Source organism: Schistocerca nitens, chromosome 4 (genome assembly GCF_023898315.1).
Source record: "Schistocerca nitens isolate TAMUIC-IGC-003100 chromosome 4, iqSchNite1.1, whole genome shotgun sequence".
Classification (NCBI taxonomy): Eukaryota; Metazoa; Arthropoda; class Insecta; order Orthoptera; family Acrididae; genus Schistocerca; species Schistocerca nitens.
In genome coordinates this window covers 801,328,663-801,355,422 of record NC_064617.1, presented here as the reverse complement: position 1 = coordinate 801,355,422, position 26,760 = coordinate 801,328,663, and the positions used below count along the sequence as shown (strand labels likewise).

Below are 26,760 nucleotides of genomic sequence, written 5' to 3'. Positions count from 1 at the left end.
GACTTCACGTCGCTGGTGGATTACTTGCAGTGTGTGAAGCACAAACTATATTCTCTGCATCGTCAGACGACAGTGATAGTAGTTCGTTCGCGCCAAAAATATGAGGAGGAACAAGAAGAGGCATGGTTGCACGCTTTGAATGCAGACGACCCGCACTGCATATATTTTCACTTCTAACAACAGCTCAAAAATTACCAACGTCATTTTTCGTACTGTTACGAATATGGAGCTGTTGAAGCCTCGTGGCCACTTGGACATTTTGCCTGCTGGCCTCAGTTCAAAATGGTTCAAATGGCTCTGAGCACTATGGGACTTAACATCTATGGTCATCAGTCCCCTAGAAATTAGAACTACTTAAACCTAACTAACCTAAGGACATCACACAACACCCAGTCTTCGCATAGTGACCGAGACAAAAAGAACTAGAGGTATCCGGGAAATACCGCACTCTTGAATAAAAAATAAAAATTTAAAAGTTAACCCTAATCTCAGTAACTTGAGCGATGTTTTGTGATTTTATTTCACCGGTATCTTTTCCAGGAGGAAGAGTACTTACACAAGGACAGTGGGCTTTAGTATCACACATTTTTCGACTACAACTTTTGTCTCTTGGCTAATTCGGTTTGTTTGTCGTTTTTTGTGTCACTGTCGCACTGGAGCTGTTTTAAGACACTCTTACTTTTGTTATGCTGGTAGGTGTAGCGGTCCTGTTTCTAGACTATCAAGTTTCGAATTAAGGCTGCTGATATTTTAAAAAGTAATGGAAATCCGATATATCGATATTAAAAAGATATCATTATCGTCCCTCGACATATCGAGTAAAAATACTGAACTACCGATACATCGACGGAAAAATATCGACGTAACGACCTATAAAAATATTGGCTGCAGATGAAAAACATACTGCTGGTCTTAGGGCTGTATATTTAAGTATTGATGTATTATTAGATATTCTGTACATCAGGACGCTAGCAGCATGATTGTCCCCATTACAGCAAGAATTTAAAGGAAAATGATGCACGTTCACACTTGGCGATAATCACTTTGCTAACAACGGTAACTGCACGTGAGAGGCACAATAACAGGTGCCCTATGGGTCCGCCGTTCCAGTCTTTAAACCAACTGGTATGCTAGTTCTTCACATCGGAAATCTTGTTATTCCATTCACACCGCCACCCCACGATGCAACTGGACTTTCTCTTTTGTGCGACCTTTACTTGCTTCACACAGTCAAACAGAAAGACTGGACGTGATGTAAGTTCAAAAAGTAGTAAGACTCCTTCATACAGTAGTAGTAAAACTATGTTCTGTTACAATTTCAAAAGAACAATTTCAGATATTTGCCGAAAATTGCGAAAGAAATTTAACATAAAATAAAAATATCGTCACTCGATACTGCCATTCGAGACATATGTCTATGTATTCAAGCAGGAATACCAACGATATTTCCGATACTTTAACGCGAAATATTAATACATCGATATTTTATCGACAGCCCTCGTTCAAATATGCCGAATGTCCATAAAAATGTCCCCGTTTTAATGATAAACTATAAGTTTTTAGTTCAGACTATTTACAACAAATCATACATAAAGTTGAATGTTTCTTATAAATGTTAAATATGTGTGCCTTTAGTTACACGGCACACACCCAACTTTAAAATGCAGTACTTCCCACACCCTGGTTAACAAGTCCGGAGTAACGGAACCAATAACCTTTTCAGTTCTATATCTCACTCTAATAAATCTAACTGCTTAATAGCAGTTCCAAAGAAAAAAGTCGTATGGCTGAGGTTGGGTGAACGTCGAGGTACTGTCGTACTGACCATTGCGACCAATCCAACGATCACGGGCTTCGACATTCAACCACTCTTATACATGTCAGTATGTAGGGACTCCATCTTCTTGCCAAATAAAGTTTTTGGGTTCGCCTTCTAATTGTGGAGAAAGCCATTCTTGCAACATATCCAGATAAGTCATCCCTGTTACGATAGCTTCAGCGAAAAAGAAAATTTAAAAAAAGTTCGTACACTTGATGTCGGCCACATCACCGGAAACGTTTAATTCTTGGAAATCCACTGGGTGTTGTGTGATGTCCTTAGGTTAGTTAGGTTTAAGTAGTTCTAAGTTCTAGGGGACTGATGACCATAGATGTTAAGTCCCATAGTGCTCAGAGCCATTTTTTTTTTTTTTTTGGAAATCCCTTTGATATTGTACAGGTTGTTGACGACTCTCTGACCCTGTAACTTATGGATGAAAGTGAGCGTTTCCCTAAAACCTTTCACACTGTCGTGTTTGCCAACTGAAGCTCAAGACTTGCGTTCCGAGCAGACTTCTTAGGATTACGAAGGTAAGACGCTCTGACAAAATCAACATCCTCCTCATGCACTTTTGGTCGTCCTGTCCTTTTCCCTTTACACACACAACTTGACGTTGCGAACTGACTAAATCATCGGTGGTTGTTATGGGCACATAGGAGGACCACTATTAGACTATAAACGAAACGGACGTTGAACTGAAATTTCAGATCACTGCAAGCAAAAAAACAACGAAACAGTACCCGTGCATGTGCTCGTATAAAACTGTTGGAGTTACTCTTTAACTGTGACACTGAACCAACACTTTGCAGTGGTTACCGTTGATACTGTTAGAATCTATAACTGGGAGATTCTTTAATGGGTAGCCTGTATTTCAATATAGGTTTAGCTGAAAACACGAAAAGTTAGTGTAAACATGGTAATGACTTAGAAACAGTTTCTACTACTGTCAACTGTTGGTCCTCGAGTACCGGCGCCTAGAGTCATGCTCTATACCGTATTGGAACCCCGTTGCTGTTAGTGACATGTCACTCACCTTGCGTCCAATATCTACTGCTTCTATTGGTCCTCCGGGGCAGGCGTCAGGATCAGTTACGATGGAGGAGCTGTTAAGACTGTCGCCTTCGCTGTAGAGGCTCGCGACAGCCGTATTGTTCACCATGTCGACTATGGCCACCGAGATGTTGACGCGTATCGCGTAACTGACGGCCAGGCCCAGGAAATTCAGCATCAAGACTGTGTGGCGGGTCTTCCAGAAACCTGTGAACATAAGCACGCACCGAACTTGAACAGCAAAATTCCGGCCGACACAGGCACAGTTCATCAGACTTACGGATTAACTGGTAATAACTTTGCACGTACAAGAGAATTGACAACATCTGTGACTGGTAAGAACTCTGCGCATACACGAGAGTTGATTGTGCCTGTGGCTGACTCTGGATGTACCGTGGTAACGGGCCTGGAACCAATATCCATTGTGAAGACCGTTTATGTAGTGTAGCAGACATTTTTTCATTTGTCACCTGACTGGTTGGACGTAGATCACAATGACTTCCTCCAGTTTGTGCCTTCTACGGTTACCTACACTACCACGTTCGTTATTCCTTAATGTCTTAACACATGCTCTGCCATCCTGCCACTTCTTCTAGTTAGTGTTTTCCTCATACCTAATCTTTGCATCACCGGTTGTGCAGAAGACTACTTTTTATCAGTCCACATAATTTTCGGCTTATACTCACCGTTTCTTTTCTTTTGCGGTTTTCCCTCAACCCATACATCATTTCGAGACAATTTTTCTCCAGAGGTACATTCTCATAAATTTCTTTCTAAAATTGAGTTTGATGCTAGCAGATTTCTTTTAGCAAAGAATGCTCTCTTTGCCTGTATTAGTCTATTTCTTGTAAGGGGTTGGGCAGAAATGTGGAAATGCCGCTAGAAATGTGTGGTTGAACGTAAATCTTAATTGGAAAATTTATATTTTGAATCTCCTAAAGCGACTAGGTTCAGCAACTTTTTCAATCAGAATAATTGCCAGTTTTGAGGATGTAGAAATTAGTAAGCTAACATACTTTGCATACTTCCACACTCTGATGTGATACGGAATAGTATTCTGGGGCAGCTCAACACTTAGGCAAAAGGTATTCACCGCTCAAAAGAAAGTAATTATAATAATGTATGGGTTCATAGTCGCACATCTTGTAGGCATCTGTTTGAAAGGATAGGAATTCTTACAACTGCTTCACAATACATTTACTCAGTAATGAAATTTTTTCTCAACAACACAGAACAGTTTAAAATCAACAGCGACATTCATGATTACAATACCAGAAAAAAGCAAAGACCTACACTATCCTTTACTTAACCTATATTTGGCACAGAAAGGGGTAAAATATGCTGCTATAAAACTTTTTGCTAAATTACCAGATGAAATAAAACGTGTGACAGACAGCATTGATAGTTTCAAAAAGAAACTGAAATCATACCTCCTTGACAACTCCTTGTATACCATAGATGAATTCTTGAATATGAGTGAGTAAATCTAGAGATATAATATATGCATTTTGTGCCAGTTAAGGGAATGGGATAGATAAGACAAATATTTAAGTATAACACTAGTGTGGTGTACGTACTGCAAGACCTTCAGTACACACACCATCAGATTATTTGACTTGTCGCTCTAACGAAGTAGGCGAGTGTCAGCAATATGTCTCGTGATCTTATCGTGGCGTGTTTATCTTCTGCCGTTAGGTCAGACGATAGAAATGCCACTTGCACGCTTAGAGTAGCAGATGGACGGTGACCAACTTTAAACAGAACTTGATTAATTTTCACACACGTTTATTAAAATAATAACAACATAAAATTACTTAACTTGATTCTGAATGCTATTTACAACTGTAAAATCTGAAGTTCCTTTGGTCTTGGTACGTTAATCTTATTTTCACATATCTCTGATACTTGACATAGTGTCTATACATTTCTCTTCATGGCTATGTACAGGAATATGATAATCTTATTAGGCTTAGACTGAAACTTGACTATAGACTGGTACAGACTAATGTAGACGAATGCAGACTGGTACGGACTAGTGCAGACTGATTTTTTTTTTTTTTTTTTTTTTCTTTATTGAATTTCAATTCCCCCCGAAGGGGGCGGGCTGGCAGCAGCTTACTACGCCGCTCTTCAGCCTCCAGACTGACTAATCGGAGGTCTGTACACTCGTTATAATACCTCGCGCGTTCAGGTATCACTGCGCGAGTGTGATCCGCGAGGAGAAAAGGTTCTACGTTAGCAGCAATCTCATTGGCTGTGTTACATATTAATACGCAGATCGGCGGAAGCAGAATTTGGTCCGTCTCTAAGACAGCGCCATCTCGTAGTGCGGAGACGGACGAGCGCTGCGCCTGCGCTGTTGTGCTTAGCGGGGCGCGCTCTAGTGGGGAAGTTGTGTACGCGCTGACTACGCGGAATTATATACACAACAACTAGAATGTAAAAAAAAAAAAAAAAAAAAAAAAAAAAAGAAAAAGAGAAAAAAAACTTGTTTCCTGTGCGCTTTTCTTGTGCATTTGACACGTCCCACATCATAACGGTTTTTCTGTGCTTGATCAATGGAACACGTAACAAACTAACTAATTAACTAACTAAATGCAGATGCTAGCGAAACCTACACGATGCGCTGTTGTATTTCGCCACAAACGGCACCTGTGCAATGTCGTCACTACGAAGAAAGTGTAAGACATGGTGAGAACAGTGCTCTGTGTAGTTGTGAGAGCGTTATGTCGGACCTAAGTGAATTCGAAAGTGGGCAAATGGGTGCTTCCGTAGTCGAGGTAGCCGAATGAACGGTGTTTCAATAGACACTGTATCGAAGGTTTATATCGCGTACAGGGAAAGCGGAGAAACGTCATCGGCTAAGTCACAACGGGGACGAAAGCGTGCATTGAGTAATCGTGATAAACGGAGTTTGAGCAGGATTGAGTCGAAATATGAAAGCTATAATGTCGCACTCGCGAACCCTATCAGCACCAAAACCACACAAAGGGTGCCCTATGAGCAGAGAATTTCAGGGCGAGCTGGAATTCCAAAGCCATTTCATCAGTGATGCAAATGCCCGTAACAGGAAAATCTGTACTGTGGAGCAATGGAAGAAAGTCATTTGGTCGGATGAGTCTCGTTTCACATGTTTCCAACTTCTCGCCGACTTTATGTCGCAAGACTGAAGCGTGGGGGGTGTTCGGTGATGATTTGGGGAGCCTTATCGTGGTATTCCATGAGCCCCGTGGTTATTCTGCAAGATTGCATTACTGTCAAGGGTTATTTGACCATTTTGAGTGATAGAGTTCATCCCACGGTACAATATTTGTTCCCCAAGACGGCAGGGTTCCTGTGCGCAAATCTCGCATCATCCAGTGTCAGTCCGTGAGAACGAGGATGATTTGTCGCACCTCCTCTGCCCACCACAGTCGCCACAGCTCGATGTTGTTGACACTTTGTGGTCTACTTCGGAAAGAAGGGTGCGTGCACGTCCATCATCGTCAAGTGCACTTGCCACTTTTTTGCAGGAAGGATGATATTAGATATTTTTTGCCCGAAATTGTGGTTTTGAATTTTTTGGCAGATGGGATATTGGTGTGACGCCACTGTGATTATCTTTTTGTATCGGACGTGTAATGAGGCACCCACGTCTCCTCTTCCGTCACAATAGAGCTCAGAAAATCCTCGCCTTTCATTTCAAGTCGCTCAAGAAACTAACGGGCGCTGTTGACCTGATTGTTCCTGTGCTGCTTTGTCAACTGTTTTGAGACTCATCTTGCCCACAGTTTAGGTAGCCCAGCGTTTCTGGGAGTGTCTCGTGTAAGACAGTTCTGGAGAGTTCTGGAAGCATTGCAGAAATTTCATCCTGTGTCAATCGTTGGGCTTCACGAACAGTTTCCTCGACTTTTTTCACCAGCTCATCGGTCAGAATGGAAGGTCTTCGTCAACATTTGTCCTGCTACCACTAAACTTCCAATATCACTTAAACACACGCGTTCTAGTTATAAAACCTTCACCGTAAATCGTTTTGATTCGCAAAAATATTTCGGGAGATGTTACTTCTTTCGCGCCGGCCGGTGTGGTCGAGCGGTTCTAGGCGCTTCAGTCCGGAACCGCGCGACTGCTACGTCGCAAGTTCGAATCCTGCCTCGGACATGGATGTGTGTGATGTCCTTAGGTTAGTTAGGTTTAATTAGTTCTAAGTCTAGGGGACTGATGACCTCAGATGTTAAGTCCCAAAGTGCTTAGAGCCATTTGAACTTCTTTCTCGAGTAGGAAGCGGAACACAGAACGTAGATCGCGCACTTGGCGGGATTTCTTTCCGACATATTTCACGCAACTGGACACTAAAACTTGAGATTAAAAATTATTCCATTCTGTCTTTTATTTTTTTAAAAAAAAAGGACAGGCGTACGTTGCATAGTCTTCTTTATTAATCCAAGAATATGCGTTTCGCTCGGATGGGGAATCATCAGGTTATTTGAAAATATAAGGGGATGGCGAAATTAATCCAGCGAGGTCCTAAGCTGGACTAACATAAAAGAAAAATAAGCTTCAAACACCGACCGAATAATGTTAGACAGAGAGACGTAATGGTACTCACGTTAAGAATACAACAATTTTCTGCCGAAAAGCATCCGTCAAAGGAGGTACGATTCCGAATGAAAGGTACTGAAAGCAACCTATACGGAAAAAGATATTAAAGATTAATAAATAAAAGTACCGGTATCAGGCGTGAGTAGAGACTGAGGGAGAAATGAAAAATGCGTATAACCCCATGGAGGCGACGACAGACATAGTAGCTCAGAACAAGACTTCGCCGCGCAAACTGTAAACACAGCCGTACACTAGAATGGCGACGGAGGCCCGTCCGTATTCACATAGTGCATGCATATGAGTGAGACGAGCTCGAGCAGAATATTTGCCTAGTAGTGATTACAGGGGCATTGCGGCGCCGCCGTCGGGTGTACAGTGTGATAAAAACAAATGTCGTGTGACTAGGGCCTCCCGTCGGGTAGACCGTTCGACGGGTGCAAGTCTTTAGATTTGATGCCACTTCGGCAACTTGCGCGTCGATGGGGATGAAATGATGATGATTAGGACAACACAACGCCCAGTCCCTGAGCGGAGAAATCTCTGACCTAGCCGGGAATCGAACCCGGGCACTTAGGATTGACATTCTGTCGCACTGACCATTTTTTTTCATTTTGTTCGGTATTGTTCGTTGCGTTTGGGCTGGGCGGACGTCACGAGACATCCGTTCAAGGTGATCATTGATTTCTTTACTCAGTTTTTTATTACAGAGGGCGAGCAGCCCTCATCGTTGATTTCCTTACTCAGTTTTTTATTACAGAGGGCGAGGAGCCCTCTGACCGAACACGCTGAGCTACCGGACCACTCAGCTACCGGGGGCGGACTACAGTCTGATAACGGAGAAACATTCAAATACAAACGGCCAAACTGAGAAATAAATAAAAACATAAAGGAGCATACAAAAATAGACACAGTATAAGACGTGCTAGATCGAGTACTATTTACGGAGGCATAGAAAACCCATACGTTCAAAAACAGTGTAAAAGAATAATGAAGTAAAAAAACATAGAGAAACAAAATGAAGATTACAAATATAAGGCTAAAAGGTAACAATCCTAAAAAGACAAAATACGATAGCATAAAAGTGACAAGCGACCAAGACCCTGGTAATAAAAAGCTAAAAACTAATATATTGTTTGAAAATGGGAAACATACAATTATAAAAGCCTTATTTTTGCCGGGTTACTGGTCACTGAGTTGCATATCCTTCTTAGTGTGTGAATGTTTAACAATTTCGGTATTTCAAGTGGACTGAGTCTTTCCCTTGAGAGCGTGGTGTAAAGCCTTTAAGTCCCCGAGTGTAGGTGGCTGGTGGCCACTGGATCTAGGATGGTCAGCGAAGACGGAATTATACTTAACCTGTCCCATCTTAGTAACTGCCCCTAAAACCTAATTTTTAAAAGCGCTTCTCCAGTCAGGCCAATATAAGCTGCTTGACATTCACATGTAGTTATAGACAGCAGAGGTAGCATATTTATCTTTCTCTGGACATTCAATGTAATGGATTCTATTAGGGAGGGTATACACTATTCTTATATTTACACCACGAAAGAGTTTACTGTGGCGTAGGACACATTACCTAAAAATGGAAACTTAGCAAAGCTGTAATATTGCCCTGGGAATGGTTTCTCGCTCGCATAGCGATTTTTCTTTTCTTTTTTTTTTTTTTTTTTTTTTTGCATGTATAATTTATCAATGATGGAGGGCCCCTATCCATTACAAAGAGGGATGTATTTAAGGATTTCCACCTCCTTTGTAATAGATTCTGCGCTAAGCGGAATTTCAGTGATACGATGTACCACAGATCTAAAGTAGCTCACCTGTTACTTACAGGGATGACACGACGAAGCGTGTATAATTGTATCGCTTGTAGAAGGCTTACGATAAACGTCAAATTTGATGACATTATTAGTGAGACAAACCTGCAAATCACAGAAGTTGAGAATACTATTGCTATACATGATTTCATGCATAAAAATAATTTCGCTGTGAAGTTTGTTAAACTCTTCGACCACAAACGTAATTTCAGATCTTTCACCGTCAAAAAATAATTTTTATGTCATCGATATATCGTCTTTAACAGCGTATTTTTTTGGAAATGGCAGAGGCCCGGGTTGAATAGTCACACTCCACATAATTCCCGAATCCATCAGTGAGAAACGCCGCAAGACAACTGCAAAGTCCAAGCCATCCGACTGCATATAAAATTTGTTGTTAAAAGTGAAGCAATTGTACGAAGTCAAGAGCCTAATAGGAGCTATAAGCTCCACAGTTTCATCAGATCATAGACGTCAGTTCAAAATGGTTCCAATGGCTCTAAGCACTATGGGACTTAACATCTGAGGTCATCAGTCCCCTTTTTTTTTGTCATCAGTCTACTGACTGGTTTGATGCGGCCCGCCACGAATTAGAACTACTTAAACCTAACTAACCTAAGGACATCACACACATCCATGCCCGAGGTAGGATTCGAACGGGCGACCGTAGCAGCAGCGCGGTTCCAGGCTGAAGCGCCTAGAACTGCTCGGCCACAGAGATCGGCCCGACGTCAGTGCTTCAAGATGTTATCCTGAGTAACTGAAATAGTCTCTTCTAGTGAACGACAGTTAAGTGCAGCCTGGAGATAAATATTTATCCTGTAAGAGTCGTACAAGTTCGGTTCTATTAGAAATGGCAAAATTTTCGCGAAATGTGAACTCTTTTCCAATCAGTTGAAGCAAAAATTTAGAGACCGGCTAACGTGGTTTCTCAATCATATTAATAACAGAACGCATAGAGAAAGCTATCTTGTGAGCCCTAATTTGTGCGTGCATGTTAGGGGCCTTATGATTCATCACTCTAAAATTGGGTAAAAGGTATGGGGGGGAGGGGGGGGGGGGAAGGGGAGGGTGATGGTATACGTGTACGCCTCTAAGGAAGCCTTAAGCTCTTTGGTATAGGTCTCGACAGGATTGTAATCTATTTCGCGAATATCATCGTCCTGGAAAAACCGCTGTGTTTTTATCAGTGTAGTAAGCTTCATGAACAATGACAGTGGGGAAACTTCCTGGCAGATTAAAACTTTATGCCGCACCTAGACTCGAACTCCGGACCTTTTCGGGCAAGTGCTTTATCACCTGAGCTACCCAAGCACGACTCACGACCGGTCGTCATAGCTCTAATTTCGTCAGTACCTCGTCTCCTACCTTTCAAATAACGACAGAGGAATCCCTTTGGTCAGTGCAGTCTACAATGACATTAGGCCAGAATCGTATGGTCTTAATCATGCCTAGCATGTGTGGCCTTCTCAGTAAGTTCACTCGCTTTACAACCGATTCCCAGTTTATCAGATTTGTTACAGGTAGAAGCACCAAGAGCGATTATACCATATGTTACCAAGAACGTGGCAATAGTATTGTCTAGCCTTGGTTGGATGCTATACTTAAGGCCTTTGCTGAGCATGTTCAATTGCTTTTCACTGAAAACAATATCCGTTATGTTGACAATACGCTCTGCAGAGAGAAAGGGGGCCTTGGGTCTCTTAACCCTGTGATATGCTGAGTGACAATAAATTTTTCGAGGCTTATTTAGTTTATGCTGTTGTGACCCGATAATCGGTTGGGCACTCTCCCATGCACAAATGTTTAAAATTATAAGCAAATCATCAAAATCAGCCACAGTCATATGCAACACAGCATTAAAATGTGCAATGAAAATTAAAACATTAATCTTACCTTTCTCCGTGTAAAAGCATTTAATTTTCATATTAATCAGGACCTATCACACTTATGCGTATAAGCATATCCTAGGATGTTTATGGATAAATAAAAGGAACAAGTTTCTCAACGAATCACTGCTTACTGAACCTTACGCTCATATTTATCTTCACAATATTGTAATTCATTTTACGGAGGGAAGCCGCCGGCATTCTGGATGCCTGACAAAGCAAACATCATAAAAATTATTTCATTCCATCTTGACGCAGTGGTAAATCAACCTCATTGTTGCTACTGGCTCTGAGCACTATGAGACTTAACATCTGTGGTCATCAGTCCCCTAGAACTTAGAATTACTTAAACCTAACTAAACTAAGGACATCACAGACATCCATGCCCGAGGCAGGATTCGAACCTGCGACCGTAGCAGTCGCGCGGTTCCGGACTGAGCGCCTAGAACCGCTAGACCACCGCGGCCGGCCCATTATTGCTACTATTTTTTAAAAAAAAGGTCGTAGATTGCACTATGTCCTTTATTAACGGTGACTCTTGAGCTAATAAAGAACATGTAACTTACGACTTTTTTTTCTTTTTCTTTTATAATAACGTACGTTTATGTACTACCGTGTTCCTGCGATGCTTGCTCAGATGAGGGGATGCCCCTCTACCACTCAGTGTTGCCAACCGTAAGAAAACAAATAGAACCACCGCCTTAACAGGCTTAACAGTGCACTTTCTTTTTGAACATGCCTCATAATTTGGAGAGAAGGGCGCGTGATCGCTATTCACCTCCATCGTCGTTAAGTAGAGTTGCCCCTATTTTCCAGGAAGAATAGTATAGAGTCCTTTGGAAACTATACAGGGCCTGTATTTATCGACTCAGATACGACTGTCCGCAGCTCGTGGTCTCGCGGTCGCGTTCGCGCTTGCCGAGCACGGGGTCCCGGATTCGATTCCCCGCGGGTTCAGGGATTTTCGCCTGCGTCGAGATGACGTCCTCATCATTTCATCATCACTCATGAAAGTGGCGAGATTGGACTGAGCAAAGGTTGGGAATTTGTACGGACACCGATAACCGCGCAGTTGAGCACACCACAAACCAAACATGATCATCATCGGAGACGATGGATAGCCGTTTCAAATGCTAACGGTTTTCCTACACCGTACTAGACACAGCAATGTGTATCTTCCTTGTTTCGACAGTTACTTTCCTTCCAAGGTACTGGTATTCCATCACTTCGTCTAACACATGGATCCAAATTTTGATGTCAAGTTTACCACTATTTCTGCCGCTCTTCGTTACTTTCGACTTTATTTGGGCTTCAATCAGTCCATATTCTGCGCTCATTACTTGCGCTTACTTTTGTAAACAGTATAGGTCAAACCTGCGCTCTCTTGCAGCTAAGACGAACAAGGCTCTCGTAACGTTGTCTGAGATCAATTATGTTCCATGATTACCTCTCAACAGAGAATGTGCCGGGGCACTGAGATTTACCGATTTAAGCTGTTTTCAGCAACTCGAGTATTGATAAGCATGTAGCACAGCATAGGCTAGTGTATTAAATAATTAAAATACTCACTGAGTTTCGTTTCAGATAAACATTTGAAGACAGAAGATAACATTTCGGCTTTTTCTTTATTTCGGTTTCTGGCTCTTCCTCAGGTATCTGGGCACTGGTTATTGTTACACTGACAACCTAAAAATGTGATCAAAATTTTTTAGGGCTCTGAGGCATCTGCTGTTACAATACTCTAAATTATTGCGCCTAAATACATTTCGTCATTATGAAATATTACAGACTTTCGAAACTAAGTAATGAGTTGAATGTATAGCAATGTTGACAAATGCCGTTAAAAGAAGGAACGAAGTTGCAAAACATTGTGACATAAACCGTAATAGTTTGGAGTGACCTTCTAAAGACCTGGTCATACATGGCTACGGCTTACGGCGTCTTGTTTACATAGGCCGCGTCGCTTTTAACACTCTTCACACGTAACACTCCGTGACGCCATGGCAGCACAGTCACTTGATTCCCACGGTGACTCAGCACTGGTGACATTGCCACGTGCAATACACAAAGCCTTCCGTTGTCGTTTTGGTGCTGCTACATAATATGTTCTACTCTGTCGTTTATCTTTGTCTTCAGTGACTTTCTTTAGAAGCTTTACTATTTGCGTCTATTTTTGCATCAATAACAACTATATTTTTGAGGATTCCGCATTGAAGAAACTATTATTTCTTGAATGAGATTTTCACTCTGCAGCGGAGTGAGCGCTGATATGAAACTTCCTGGCAGATTTAAAACTGTGTGCCCGACCGAGACTCGAACTCGGGACCTTTGCCTTTCGCGGGCAAGTGCTCTACCAGCTGAGCTACCGAAGCACGACTCACGCCCGGTCCTCACAGCTCAACTTCTGCCAGTATCTCGTCTCCTACCTTCCAAACTTTACAGAAGCTCTCCTGCGAACCTTGCAGAACTAGCACTCCTGAAAGAAAGGATACTGCGGAGACATGGCTTAGCCACAGCCTGGGGGATGTTTCCAGAATGAGATTTTCACTCTGCAGCGGAGTGTGCGCTGATATGAAACTTCCTGGCAGATTAAAACTGTGTGCCCGACCGAGACTCCAACTCGGGACCTTTACCTTTCGCGGGCAAGTGCTCTACCATCTGCAAAGTTCGCAGGAGATTTTCTGTAAAGTTCGGAAGGTAGAAGACGAGATACTGGCAGAAGTTGAGCTGTGAGGACCGGGCGTGGGTCGTGCTTCGGTAGCTCAGATGGTAGAGCACTAGCCCGCAAAAGGCAAAGGGCCCGAGTTCGAGTCTCGGTCGGCCCCACAATTTTAATCTGCCAGGAAGTTTCCTATTATTTCTTGTTTATCTGGCCCACCCTGGAAGCTGAACATTGTGGGAAGGCTTAAATAGTCTATGACTTTTTGTGGAAAGTGCGTCCAGTCGCCTTTGTTATATATTTAAACCTCTTAGTGTCCAATACCTAGCTTGCGAATATCAGCAGATGTTGGGTATTTCCAGGTATTTCGTATTATATAGCTGGGCGATGGGATTGTGGTGACGTCAAACAGTAAATGAGATTGTGAGGATGATAACTAAACCGGCGCATTATATAATAGGGCACAAAAAATGCACTTAGATGGCCATTGTATGACACACAGTTATATGTCACTTTCACGTCAGCTAGTTTTGAGAAATTGCTTTAGAGATCGTTCTTATGACAACAGTGTGATTTAAGCCAGTGAGTTCCGAGGTTATGGTTGACGGAAGATTATTTACGGATGGTCGATTGGGATGATTATATTGCTGAGTCAGATAGCGAGCACACCTAAGGGCATCGTTTGTTGTCACTGGCATAAAGTGGTAGGTCTTGTGTGGAAATATTGTGTAGATAACTGAAATCCTCAACCCGTCTGGACATCGGAGTCTTCTGTTTTAATTCCTTGCTCTTTTACAAGATGCCTGCTAATCAACTAAATGTAATGTATAGGTCCCTCACTCATTTTATCGCTTGAGAAACAATCAGTAACGAGTGGAATCACTCTACGCTCTATAGCGAAATGTTTCATCCACACATAGATGAGCCACATGCTATGACCATCTCCTTTGTACCGTGTTAGTCCATCTTTGGAAAGCAGTACAGCAGCGATCCTATGTGACATGAATTCGACAATTCACTGACAGTTTTAGGAAGATATGTGGCACCAGGTCACGAAATCCCGTAAATTACGGGTTGATGGTTTGTGGGCCCGGAACTGGCACGGATAACGTCCGATATGTCTTCCATCGGGTTGAGATCAAATTTGGCGGCCAAGACAACGCGAGATGACTATCGTGTTCCTCAAACCACTGTAGCTCGGAACTTGCCATGGGTCACGGGGAGTTGTGGCATCGCCTTCGGGGCAGACAACAGATATGGAGGGATGCAGGTAGTCCGCAGTAATGTTCACGAATTCTTCACCTATCCAGACGCCTACGATTACTGCCGAACGTCTATGGAAGCTCAGAAGAATGTCCGCTGTGGCATAATACTGCTCGCAGGGCCCTACGTTCGTGGCATGGTGCATGCTGTGAGCGGCTGTTCGCTTGGATGATGGCGTATCTACATCTACATCCATGTCGACATGGCTACTCTGCAGTCAGACGTAAGTGCCTGGCTGAGGGTTCATCGAACCACCTTCACACTAATTTTCTACAACTTTCCCTCTCGAACAGAGCGCGAACAAAAGAATACCTACCTATATATCTTTCCGAGCCAGCTCTGATTTCCCTAATATTATTAGGATCATCGTTTCTCCCTACGTAGGTCGGCATCAACAAAATATTTTCGCGTTCGGAGGAAAAATTGAAATTTCGTCAGAAGATTCCGCCGCTACGAAAAACGTCCTTGTTTTTATGATTTACACACCAAATACTGTATCATATCCGTAACACTTTCTCCCCTATTTCTCGGTATTACAAAACGGGATGACCGTCTTTGAAATTTATCGATGCACTCCGATAATCCTATCTGGTAAGGATCCCTCAACGAGCAGCAGTACTCCGAAGTAGGACGGACAAGTGTAGAGCAGGCAATCTCTTTAGTAGATCTATTGCATCTTCAAAGCGTTCTGCCAATATAACACATTTTTATTCCCCTTCCCCACAACATTTTCTATGTTTTCTTACCAATAAGTTTTTCGTAATTGTAATTCCTAGGTATATAGTTGAATTTAGCCGGCTTCAGTTTTTGATTGATTTACAGTGTAACCGAAGTTTAACGGATTCCTTTTAGCACTCATGTGGATGACCTTACACTTTTCATTATTTATGATCATTTGCCAATTTTTGCACCATACAGATATATTTTCTAAATCGATTTGCAATTGGTTTTGATCATCTGATGACTTTACAACTCGGTAAATGACAGCATTATCTGCAAATAACCTAAGACGACTTTTCAAATTGTCTCCTAAATCGAAGGAACAACAGAAGGGCTATAACACTACATTGCGGAACGCCAGCAATTACTTTTGTTTTACTCGATGAATTTCCGTCAGTTACTACAGTAACTAACAGTAAATCACGAATCCATTTGCATAACTGAGACGATATTCCATAAGCACGCAATTTGACTTCACGCCGCTTGTGAATTACGGTGTCAAAAGCCTTTCTGGAAATCTAGAAATACGGAATCAATTTGAAATTCCTTTTCTACGGCACTAAACACTTCGTGTGAGTAAAGAGCTAGTAGTGTTTCGTAAGAGCGATGTTTTCTAAATCCGTATTGACTATGTGTCTATAGACCATTCTCTTCGAGGCAGTTCATAATATCCGAACAGAATATATTCCAAAATCCTGCTGCACATCGACGTTAATGATCCAGGCCGTAATTTAGAGGATTACTCCTACTTCCTTTCTTGAATATTGGTGTGACCTGTGCAGCTTTCCAGTCTTTGGGTGCGGATATTTCGTCACGCGAGTAGTTGTATATGATTGTTAAATATTGAGCTGTTATAATGGCTTACTTTGAAAGGAACCTAACTGGTATACATTATGTACTGGACGACTTGTTTTTATTAAGTGATTTAAATTGCTTCAGTACTCCGAGGCTATCTACTTCTAGGTCCTCGGACACGACCGCATCCACGCTCTACGATGAGGTGTGGACGCTCCACCCCTGATCACCTACCCGTTGTTATACCTTATCGCCGCTAGAATGACTCCCCGATCGCTTCTGCTCCACTTATACTTTCCTTACTGCGTCATTTGCCTGCAGTGCACCCAGGCGGCATTTAGTCTCGCGCTAGGTAATGCTCATAATGTTTTGGCGCATGAATGTGTATCGGAAGAAGGAGACTTTCCTGTCACTAAGACCGCCGCGAGAAGAGAGTCCGTAATTTTCTCCAGGAACGGTGCGTCTATCATATTGGGTGGTTCAAAAAGAAAGAGCGGATTTCGGTTGTTCATTAGAGAAAAACTGTAAAAGATAGAAACAAATAGTGCATGTCACTAGTTACAGGAAGGTTCAAAGTTTTGACAATGCTGCGCTGTTTTCTGTTTGTAGCTATATGGCAACTACACCTCAAGAAAAATGATTTTGTGTGTCGAGATTTGCGGGAAGTTAATCCATTGTTCAAGTGTAACGTTCTTTCCGCCGCCGATTTAGCGAGAGGCTGCCTCTGCACAAGCAGATTTAAGACTGGCGTAAAAGTTGATTGCACATGAAGAGGGCCACGCACATCTGATGAAAATATCGAGCTTAGCCGATATCCGTTCAAATGGAGCCCTGTGCAGTTCACAAGACGAGCAGACCAGGAACTTTAACTTCCTCAAGCAACGGGTTGGCGTGCTCTAAAACAACGCCTGCATATGAGGCCTTGCACATTGCCGTTACTGCGATAATTGTGCCCCAGCTACCCCCAAAAAAAAAAAAATTACGAATTTGCAGTTCATTTCTCCGGAATACGGTGGAGGGAACTTCCACCGAGTGACTCATCATTTCGGACGAAACGGCGTCTCATCTATTGGGTAAAGTATATCGCCATAATGTAAGGATTTTGTGGCCACAAAATCTCGATGTCGTCCTCGAACCTCAAAGAGTCTCACAGAAATTGATTGTCTTTTGTGCCGTTTCTGTTCACAAAGTTTATGGATCTTTCCTTTTTTGCGGAGGAAACTGCGACAGGAATGTCATACCTAAACATTCTGCAAAATTGGTTGTTTACTCAACTTCGTGAAGATTCCAATGATATTATTTTCATGCATGGCGGCGCCCCGTCTCAATTTCACCTTGAGGCACGTCGTTAGCTTACCAACACTATCGCACAATGTTGGAGTGGAAGAGATGGACAACAAGATCTTGTTCATTACTTTTGGCGTCCTAGGTCACCAGAATTCACAACTTGATATATTTTTTCTTTGGAGGTATATAAAAGACGGAGTCTTTGTCCCACCTATGGCAGCTACTCTTCAGAGTTGAGAAATCGAATTGTTGAAGCTGTCGATTCGATAAATAGGGATCTGTTGGTTCCTGTGTGGAATGAAGTGGGCTACCGTTTCGATATTTCTCAAGCAACCCATTGTGCTCACATTGATTGTATGGTACAGTGTCTGCGCGAACATAAAACTTTCAACCTTCATCTATCTAGTGACATAGCAAAGTATTTTTATCATTCACAGTTTATCTGTAGTAAACAAAAGAAATCTGTTCTTTCTTTTTGAATCAACCTGTATGAACATGATTTCACTCTTTTAGTACAGAATCTCCTGAACTTACATGGTGTATTAAGAACTTTTTGTTAGAAAGTTTCTGATTTAGTTTATGTAACATCCTTCTGCTGCAGCGTTCAACTACGTCACGAGTATCCCTCTTTAATCACTTCTGTACTGCATCAATTAACTTCAAGAGTATTCTTTTGCTCGTTTCACGACATTTTGTCAGTGAATTATCTACGTAGGCGTACAGATTGAGAACCTACTGAATGAAATGATGTCGTTAAAGAACAATGCAGTCGTCGCGGTGGCCGAGCGGTTCTAGGCGCTTCTGTCCGGAACCGCGCGACTGCTGCGGTCACAGGTTCGAATCCCGCCTCGGGCATGGATGTGTGTGATGTCCTTAGGTTAGTTAGGTTTAAGTAGTTCTAAGTTCTAGGGGACTGGTGACCTCAGATGTTAAGTCCCATAGTGCTCAGAGCCATTTGAACCATTTTGAAGAACAATGCACAGCAACAATTCGAAACGAAGCGAAGTGGTTTAAAAGTTACAGTATATAGTGGGCGCGATGTTACTGTTGGTGACAACGTCTCAGGTGTCGAATCTCTCACAGGTAATAATTCAGCGATAACTCACCCTGGAATGGCATTTTCCACTTGAGTACAGCTGAACAATATGGTACGGATTTCAGCATCTTCCGATTTCGCATCTGCTACGTGTTTTACGTCGCAACACTTGTAGACTTTGACGATAGTGGACAAGATCATACACAGGACTTTAGCTGTTGGGGGTGACATTTTTTTGTTTTTGTAGTGAATGACGAAATAGGAAATAATTGTGATAGTTCATATAAAACGGTGTGGCTACACTTGCCAATAGTCATATCTGTGTCTCTTTGACGAGGACAGATGTAAAGCCGATTAACAAAGCTTTTTTTCTCCAATTGAGGGAGAGTGGAGGAGGGGGGGGGGGGGCAACTTCCCGTAGTGCACCACGGCGGGTACTCCTTAGAACCATTCTTTCATATTCTATGAGAGTGTGGTAGGCAGTGCTGTTTTTCTGGGGGAACGCTGGGGGATGCGTGCCCCTAAACTTTTTCATCGAAAAAGTAAATTTTTACGATTTTGAGAGCTTCGAAGAGTGCCAAAGATTTATTTCACGAACGAAAATTTTTTATTTCATATTTTCGTGTTGGTAATTGCAATACGAACGATACCAGTGCAGTTTTTGGTGGGAAAAGCGATGTCATTGACTGTTTCAAGCATTTCGAAGCTGCGGCAACCGTTCTCGGCAACGTAATAGCTTGCAGCCCGTTCGACAAACATGAAGTGCCCTCGCCCGCTAATAGTGGCCGATGATAGTGCTAAGCGGATTTGCGTACGCTCAAACGCCGAGCAACCGATAGATGTCTCTACGGTCCCGCTACCATGATCCTTCGTGATACATTGCCATCTTTGTTTTGTTGTTCTTTATTCGTTTGTGTTTGCTCTTCCGTTCTTGTCGGTTGTGCGAACTGTGTACTGTCTTTCGTTGCAACTTGTAAGTTAAGTTGGAGGTAAGAGGTGAGCAGAAAACTAACAAACTACTTTACTTTTTACTTGTTCTCTTGCTATAGTAAAGTCAACTGAAGAGTCCGATACTCTTTTTTTTTTTTCGTAGTTCGACATGTTGATGACGTCACGGCTAAAAGCAGACGGGTGGCATCCCATGCTTCAGTTATAATTAATTTGCGTTGAATTATATCCAATGTCGGAGTACCCTCAGACTTTTTTTTTTAGAAAAAAAGCACTGGTGGTAGGTATGGGAGTCACAGCACCATTGAAGAAGGCTGGGAGACCGGTTTCCAGGCTTATCAAGGAGGTAAACTTTGCTGCTGTATCTCATTATGATGTCTCTACAATAGCTTGGATCATACATTAACTGGAAAACCGTTTACTCACACAATTACCAACTGAGAGCACGTGGAAGCAGTTGTAGCAACAAGAACACAGACTCAGTTTAGAAATACTATATTGTTATCAAGTTTCATCCTAACTATTCTTTCTTCGTCAACACACAGCACGACCCCACACTCTGTCAGGTATGCCAATCTGTTAACTGAAGCCGGCCGGAACGGCCGTGCGGTTCTAGGCGCTACAGTCTGGAACCGAGCGACCGCTACGGTCGCAGGTTCCAATCCTGCCTCGGGCATGGATGTGTGTGATGTCCTTAAGTTCGTTAGTTCTAAGTTCTAGGCGACTGATGACCTCAGAAGTTAAGTCGCATAGTGCTCAGAGCCATTTGAATAATTTTTTTTTGCGAACTGAAGTTCCTGCAACAGCGACAACCATCAGCACACAGATAGCTGTTGAATTTGCGTTTAAAGATGGTCTTAGACGCGTCCTGAAAGTGTGGCAACAATTAAACATTGACTGATACTTTCGTTTCACAGTACGCCGTTTTGAAAGAATATTTTCTCGTTCATACAGGAGAACTCTTAATCTGGAGCCTTTAACACTTAAGTCCGTAAATAGAATATTTTTTCTTATAGTTTCTTTGCTAATGTTCAATAGATTTAAAACATTAAAATAATAGAATACTTCAGTGTTCTTTTAAATAACTAAGTACAATTTTATATTGACGCTCTTAAAAACTATTTATTAGTGGTTAATTATAAACGAGAAGCAGAAAAATGCCGATGTATTACGGTATACTGAGTGTCTGTTTTAACTTGAGACAAATAAATATTTCCAAAACGACGCATCATACGAAAAAGGTAAAAAATTAATGTCAGTAAAGGGGACATCTGTCTGTGCTAGAACTGGTCACCTTCTAACCATCCCTCCTGTTTGGGCGAGGTCAACTCTGCGTTTTCAGATGGGAACCACCCCATTTTATAGCATATTCATATCCTACGCCAAAAAATGTGCGGGTTACTAAATCCACTGTTTTTCATTCGTGGTACATGGCACTGCAATCGCCAAATATCAAGTCTACCTGTTTTTTGCAATTGAGAAGCGATGCATTTGATTTAACCTCCCTCGCTCGCAGGTATGGGCGGTTAAATACGATATTGCAGTGCGTGTGTTATTCCGAATTGTGATGCAATGTTCCTTCGAGTTCAAGTGCCGGTCGCGCACAAATTTTCACTGTCGTCATTCCATTCTACGGCTGATGATTGTCCATATTCGCAATTGCAAATACATTAAATATATCCAGAATGAGATTTTTACTCTGCAGCGGAATGAGCGCTGATATGAAACTTCCTGGCAGATTAAAACTGTGTGCCGGACCGAGACTCGAGCTCGGGACATTTGCCTTTCGCGGGCAAGTGCTCTACCATCTGAGCTATCGAAGCACGACTCAAGCCCCGCTCACAGCTTTGCTTCTGCCAGTACCTCGTCTCCTACCTTCCAAATTTTACAGAAGCTCTCCTGCGAACCTTGCAGAACTAGCAAATAAAGGATATTGCGGAGACATGGCTTAGCCACAGCGTAGGGGATGTTTCCAGAATGAGATTTTCATTCTGCAGCGGAGAGCTTCTGTAAAGTTTGGAAGGTAGGAGAAGTAAAGCTGTGAGGACGAGGCGTGAGTCGTGCTTGGGTAGTTCAGATGGTACAGCACTTGCCCGCGAAAGGAAAAGGTCCCGAGCTCGAGTCTCGGTTCGGCACACAGTTTTAATCTGGCAGGAACTTTCACGTTAAATATATTTCATAATGGCTGCAGTCGTCGCAGCGTCTGTTACATTGGACAACGGGCAAGGGACTGCGATATCGAATTTATTCGACGACAACGGGCAAGGGACTTTGACGTAAAATGTCTCACTTGTACGGGAATATACATAATGGATGTACGAGTACAGGTTGTAGTCGCACAGTTGACGACATATGAAAGTTAGGGTCTGGGCGCGAGACGATCACGGATAGCCAAATGGTAAGGCGACTGCTCGCGATAAGCGGGAAATCCGGGTTCGAGTCCTCGTCGGGTACAAATCTTCACAATCGCCACTTCATTTATGATGGTTGTACATATTCGCAATTGCGAATACATGAAATGTATTTCATGACGCCTGTAGCCTGTGCAGTGCCTGTTCCTTTAGACATGCATAAATATGCATGAATAACACTGGCACTGCAATATCGAATAGCTTTTGTAGATACTTGCATGCCCAAAATGGATATAATTCAAAGCCATTTCATATCATTCAAATTGTCAGAAGTAGAGTCACCATGGCGGAATCATTTCTTTCACTGGCCTCATCTTGCGATTATGACTTCGGGCTACATCATTAGCGAAAAATCTGCATCTGAACCGTGAGAACAAACCTATCAGGCAACTGCACATTGTGTAAGCTCTGTATCCCACATAGGCCTTGAGTGGTTGAAAAGTAAGGATATAGATTCGAGCAAGGCATCAGTGGGGAATGTGGGAAATTGCGGCTCCTTTTGTGTGAGAATTTCCAACATTTTGCTCCGGTATTTCGGCAGGTATTTGCAATTTTTGTCTTTGCAGTTGTAGATGGAGTCCGGCAATGAATAATTTCATATTTTATGATAGCCAAAGTGTCTTACCATGAACAACAGAAATATATAGGCTATTATCCATAACAATGGTTGACGGCCTTGTGGAAGATGACATAGAGATGTTTCAATAAGCTTCTGAAAATACCATCATAATAATCACTTGTCTTTTTACATGAAATACCAGGCAGTGCGGCACAAAAGTTTGATTTTCCAATAGGCACTCTTCCCTCTTGGATTACATCACTCCAATCTCAGACAATGACTGCCACTGATCCAAGTAGCTAAGGTGTGTGGTTTTCAAAACTGCGCGAAATTAAATTGTACTGTCATTAAAAATATCAATTTTCTGAAACACGAACAGTTTCAAATGTGTTGGATGTTCCAAAGATAATGTAGAGCGTCTTTCTGGAGACTATCCAAAACTATCACGTGTTTCTTCCTCAACCGCTTTTCTCCTAGAGTCTGCAGCTTCGTGCTGTTAGGCCCATTGCAATCTACAGCGTACCACCGAGCGAGGTGACGCAGAGGTTAGCACAATGGACTCGCATTCGGGAGGACGAAAGTTCAATACCGCGTCCAACCATCCTGATGTAGGTTTTCTGTGATTTCCCTAAATCGCTCCAGGCAAATGCCGGGATGGTTCCTTTGAAAGGCCACGGCCGGCTTCCTTCCCCGTCCTTCCCTAATCCGATGAGACCGATGACCTCGCTGTCTGGTCTGCTCCACCAAAACAACCCAACCCAACATACAGCGTACCGTTCTTTCCTTATCATTATAAGACGGTTATGGGATTTTTGTCCTCAGCTGAGGACCTCCCTTGTTATTTGTCAGGATTATACAGGCATTGCGTCCATGAGATCCCAAAACTCGTGAACATCGGGTTATTTACCATCACCACCTTATTTCCATAAGAACAGTATAAAAACGCGGCTGCTACGTCGACCCGTCATAACTGTGTCTGACGTCCTACCACGAGTAAGTGCGGGTTTGTCGCGAGACGATGACGAGAAATTCCGCGTTGGGAACAGTTCCACCCGTTCAGGAGGTCTGCGACTCGACGCGACTACTGCCGGCGTATACTGATACCGCAGTTCATCAGCATTCCGAGATAGCGCCAGCTCGCACTCCTTCTCGCACTAGACGGCTGCGCCCAAGCCTGCAACCCTTACAGGGCAGCGTTTCTGCTTTTTCTCGAACGTGTTGCCATCCTCGCTACAACCCGACCAACAGGGAATAAGGGTTCACAGTTCTTCTTGTTCTCGACGTTCTCTTCCACCGAACAACTGAATTGGTGGACCTGACTAGGTTACACACTTTTTTCCTCAGTTCTCACTTCATCTCTTGCGTTTGTACCACTTGTCGTACTACAGATGGTTTGAGGTGAAATAGAAGTGGCAAAATTGTTACTGCTTTCGTGGCAACTTGTTGACAAACTGCCTGTTGGCTTCTGTGTCTCGTTTTTCGGTAGACGTTTGTTTGACGATTTTTCTGACGTTTCACTAGCACCAGAGAGTGTAAGAAGATGGAGATACAATTGAAATACTTACGAGAAACCATAGGGATACTAAAACCGTTACTTTTAGTACAGAATAATGCAAGCAGATGGGGCAGCTGCCATTTGAAGCTAAAGCAGTAACTGGTACATAGATACCCTGACCAGTGAAAACTTAACCCGATTGACTGAATAAAAAACTAAGAATTATGATATACAGTTGAGAACAACTGCTATTTTATTGATAGTTGTGTCGAGTGAAACATATTCAAAACTAACGATATGCAGTATGCAATGTCCTTAAAACTAACGTAAAAAACATCCAACGGATTCCAAACTTACGTCGTCATTTCTTTTCTTCATTCTTGTTTTACATTTGTTGCAACCAATAAACATGCTGAAACGAAGTACTGAAAGTATTTTAACGTTTACACATTTAACTGTACTAAACTAGATGTAGCAAATTACTCTTCAGCCTCGCAGCAGCACAACGTCAAACAATACCGACACCGTCACCTGTCTAGCAAAAGCAAGGTGATTTGTGTTCGCTATTAATTTGAATGTACTTGACACTATGCCTTTCCTTGTCACAAATCATAAGATATCGATCGTTCAAAAATGGTTCAAATGTCTCTAAGCACTATGGGACTTAGTATCTGAGGTCATCAGTTACCTAGACTTAGAACTACTTAAACCTAACTAACCAAAGGACATCACACACATCCATGCCCGAGGCAGGATTCGAACCTGCGACGTAGCAGCAGCGTGATTCCGGACTGAAACGCCTAGAAGCGCTCGGCCACAGAGGCCGGCATCGATCGTTCCTCAACATTTGTATGTATCTAACTTTTTCATAAACAACAACGCACTCTAGATAAATACCAGCAAATGATTATAGCGATTAAATAAGTGGAGTAGTCATAGAACGATATTAATATCAAATTAAAGTTCCTGTAATTTTGAACGATATGTACGTCATTTAACTGACTACGCAACACCGTTGAATTTGGGAAAGAAACTAGAATATAACGAACCTACAACAGTTGATAAAAGCAAAAGCTACAATTTCGACATCACCTTTTTAAACGATTTGTTGGCCGATTTCAACAGATTCTACAACTTAAACCTTCACTGATTTTACTGCGAAACTCAACTCATCACTTAGAACACTGCTAGTAAGTGCCACCTCGACCACATGTTTACTGCGCCAAAATTGACTTTCATCGCGTATTACATAATATTTTTGAATACTCGTTTTTACTCCACTCCTTCGTCTGCTGAGGTGAGTGTTTGTTGTTGACTATTCAGCATGAGCTGCAGTATGTTTCCCTCGTTCTTGCTAAGCAAAAATATGTTCCGAACATTCTCAATACTCCTTTTAACACGTGTAGTCCTTGATGTGGTTTTGTGGAATAATAGATCTGTCTAGGTGACGACAATTAATTCCACAGCAAATTATGGAATTCTAAGTGGATTTTTAAACCAGTTACAAGGACCGCAGTTCGTCCATGATATGGTCTTATACGACACTACACACAAATTCAAAAAATAAATGTGTTCTAAGACTGCTGATATAAAAACCCTATACGACGTGGAAGGCTGATCTCATATGGGACTCGCCAGTCAACAATGCCATGCAACATTCCCGTTTGTCTTTGGGGAAGCACGAGGGAAGACGTGTTAACAGGAACTACAAGAGCAAACCACGCAGGGTTACCGTCGACGTCGTGCGGCTTCTGCTGCGATGCTTGCCCCGTCATGTCGTCTGCAGCTGTCATTTGCAAGGGCGGGCGGCTGCGGTGCAGTACGTGATGCCTGAGCCTCGGTGCTCGCTGTACTGCGTACGCAGCGCAGCAGCTATTTTTATATACTCCGTGGAGCGGAGTGGGGGGGGGGGGGGGGGGGGGACAGGGTAGCGGGGTGGGGCAGGGCACGAGCTCAGGATTGGGCTCCACAAATCTCAGAGCTGCTTACTGGCAAGATCGTGTTCTTACCGACAAGTCCACAGACACACCGTTGCCCTGTGTACGTTTTGTCTCAAACGGACCAGATATACAGTTCACCTTGGGGGGAGGGGGCGAGGAGGGGGGGGGGGGGCTTACAGCTTTGTAAGATTAAAACAAACAGAACAAGATGTTATAAGGTCGAATGCTTCCATGGTCAGTGTCAATTTGTATAAAATCGTTTTGGGCATTAGATTTAATCATCTTGAAACCAAAACTACTATTAAACCGAAGTTTCCACCTTCTTTGCAACAGTTCAGGCCGTATAAAATAGTTTAGTGACCCTGAAGAGGGCCGTTGCAAAGACGATAGAAACATCGGGTATAATAGTAGTTTCAATTGCAAAAGTCGCGACGTAATGCCAGAAAAAAATTTCATTCACATCAGGTTGTTATACTATTTCCATACTTCCTTCC

The 26,760-nt window shown here is 42.6% G+C and overlaps 1 protein-coding gene across 1 annotated transcript in view; it reads right to left on the bottom strand.

Moving 5' to 3' along the window:
• Positions 1-26,174, bottom strand: part of LOC126251686 (sialin-like) — a 109,101-nt gene extending 82,927 nt beyond the window's left edge. Inside the window, exons 1-2 of the mRNA XM_049952273.1 lie at positions 26,059-26,174; positions 2,853-3,076 (exon numbers count right to left, since the gene is read on the bottom strand). Of these exons, the coding sequence (XP_049808230.1) occupies positions 2,853-3,076; positions 26,059-26,119 (285 nt within the window). The 5' untranslated portion in view covers positions 26,120-26,174. The remainder of the gene's footprint in view (positions 1-2,852; positions 3,077-26,058) is intronic.
• Between the last annotated feature and the right edge of the window lie 586 nt (positions 26,175-26,760).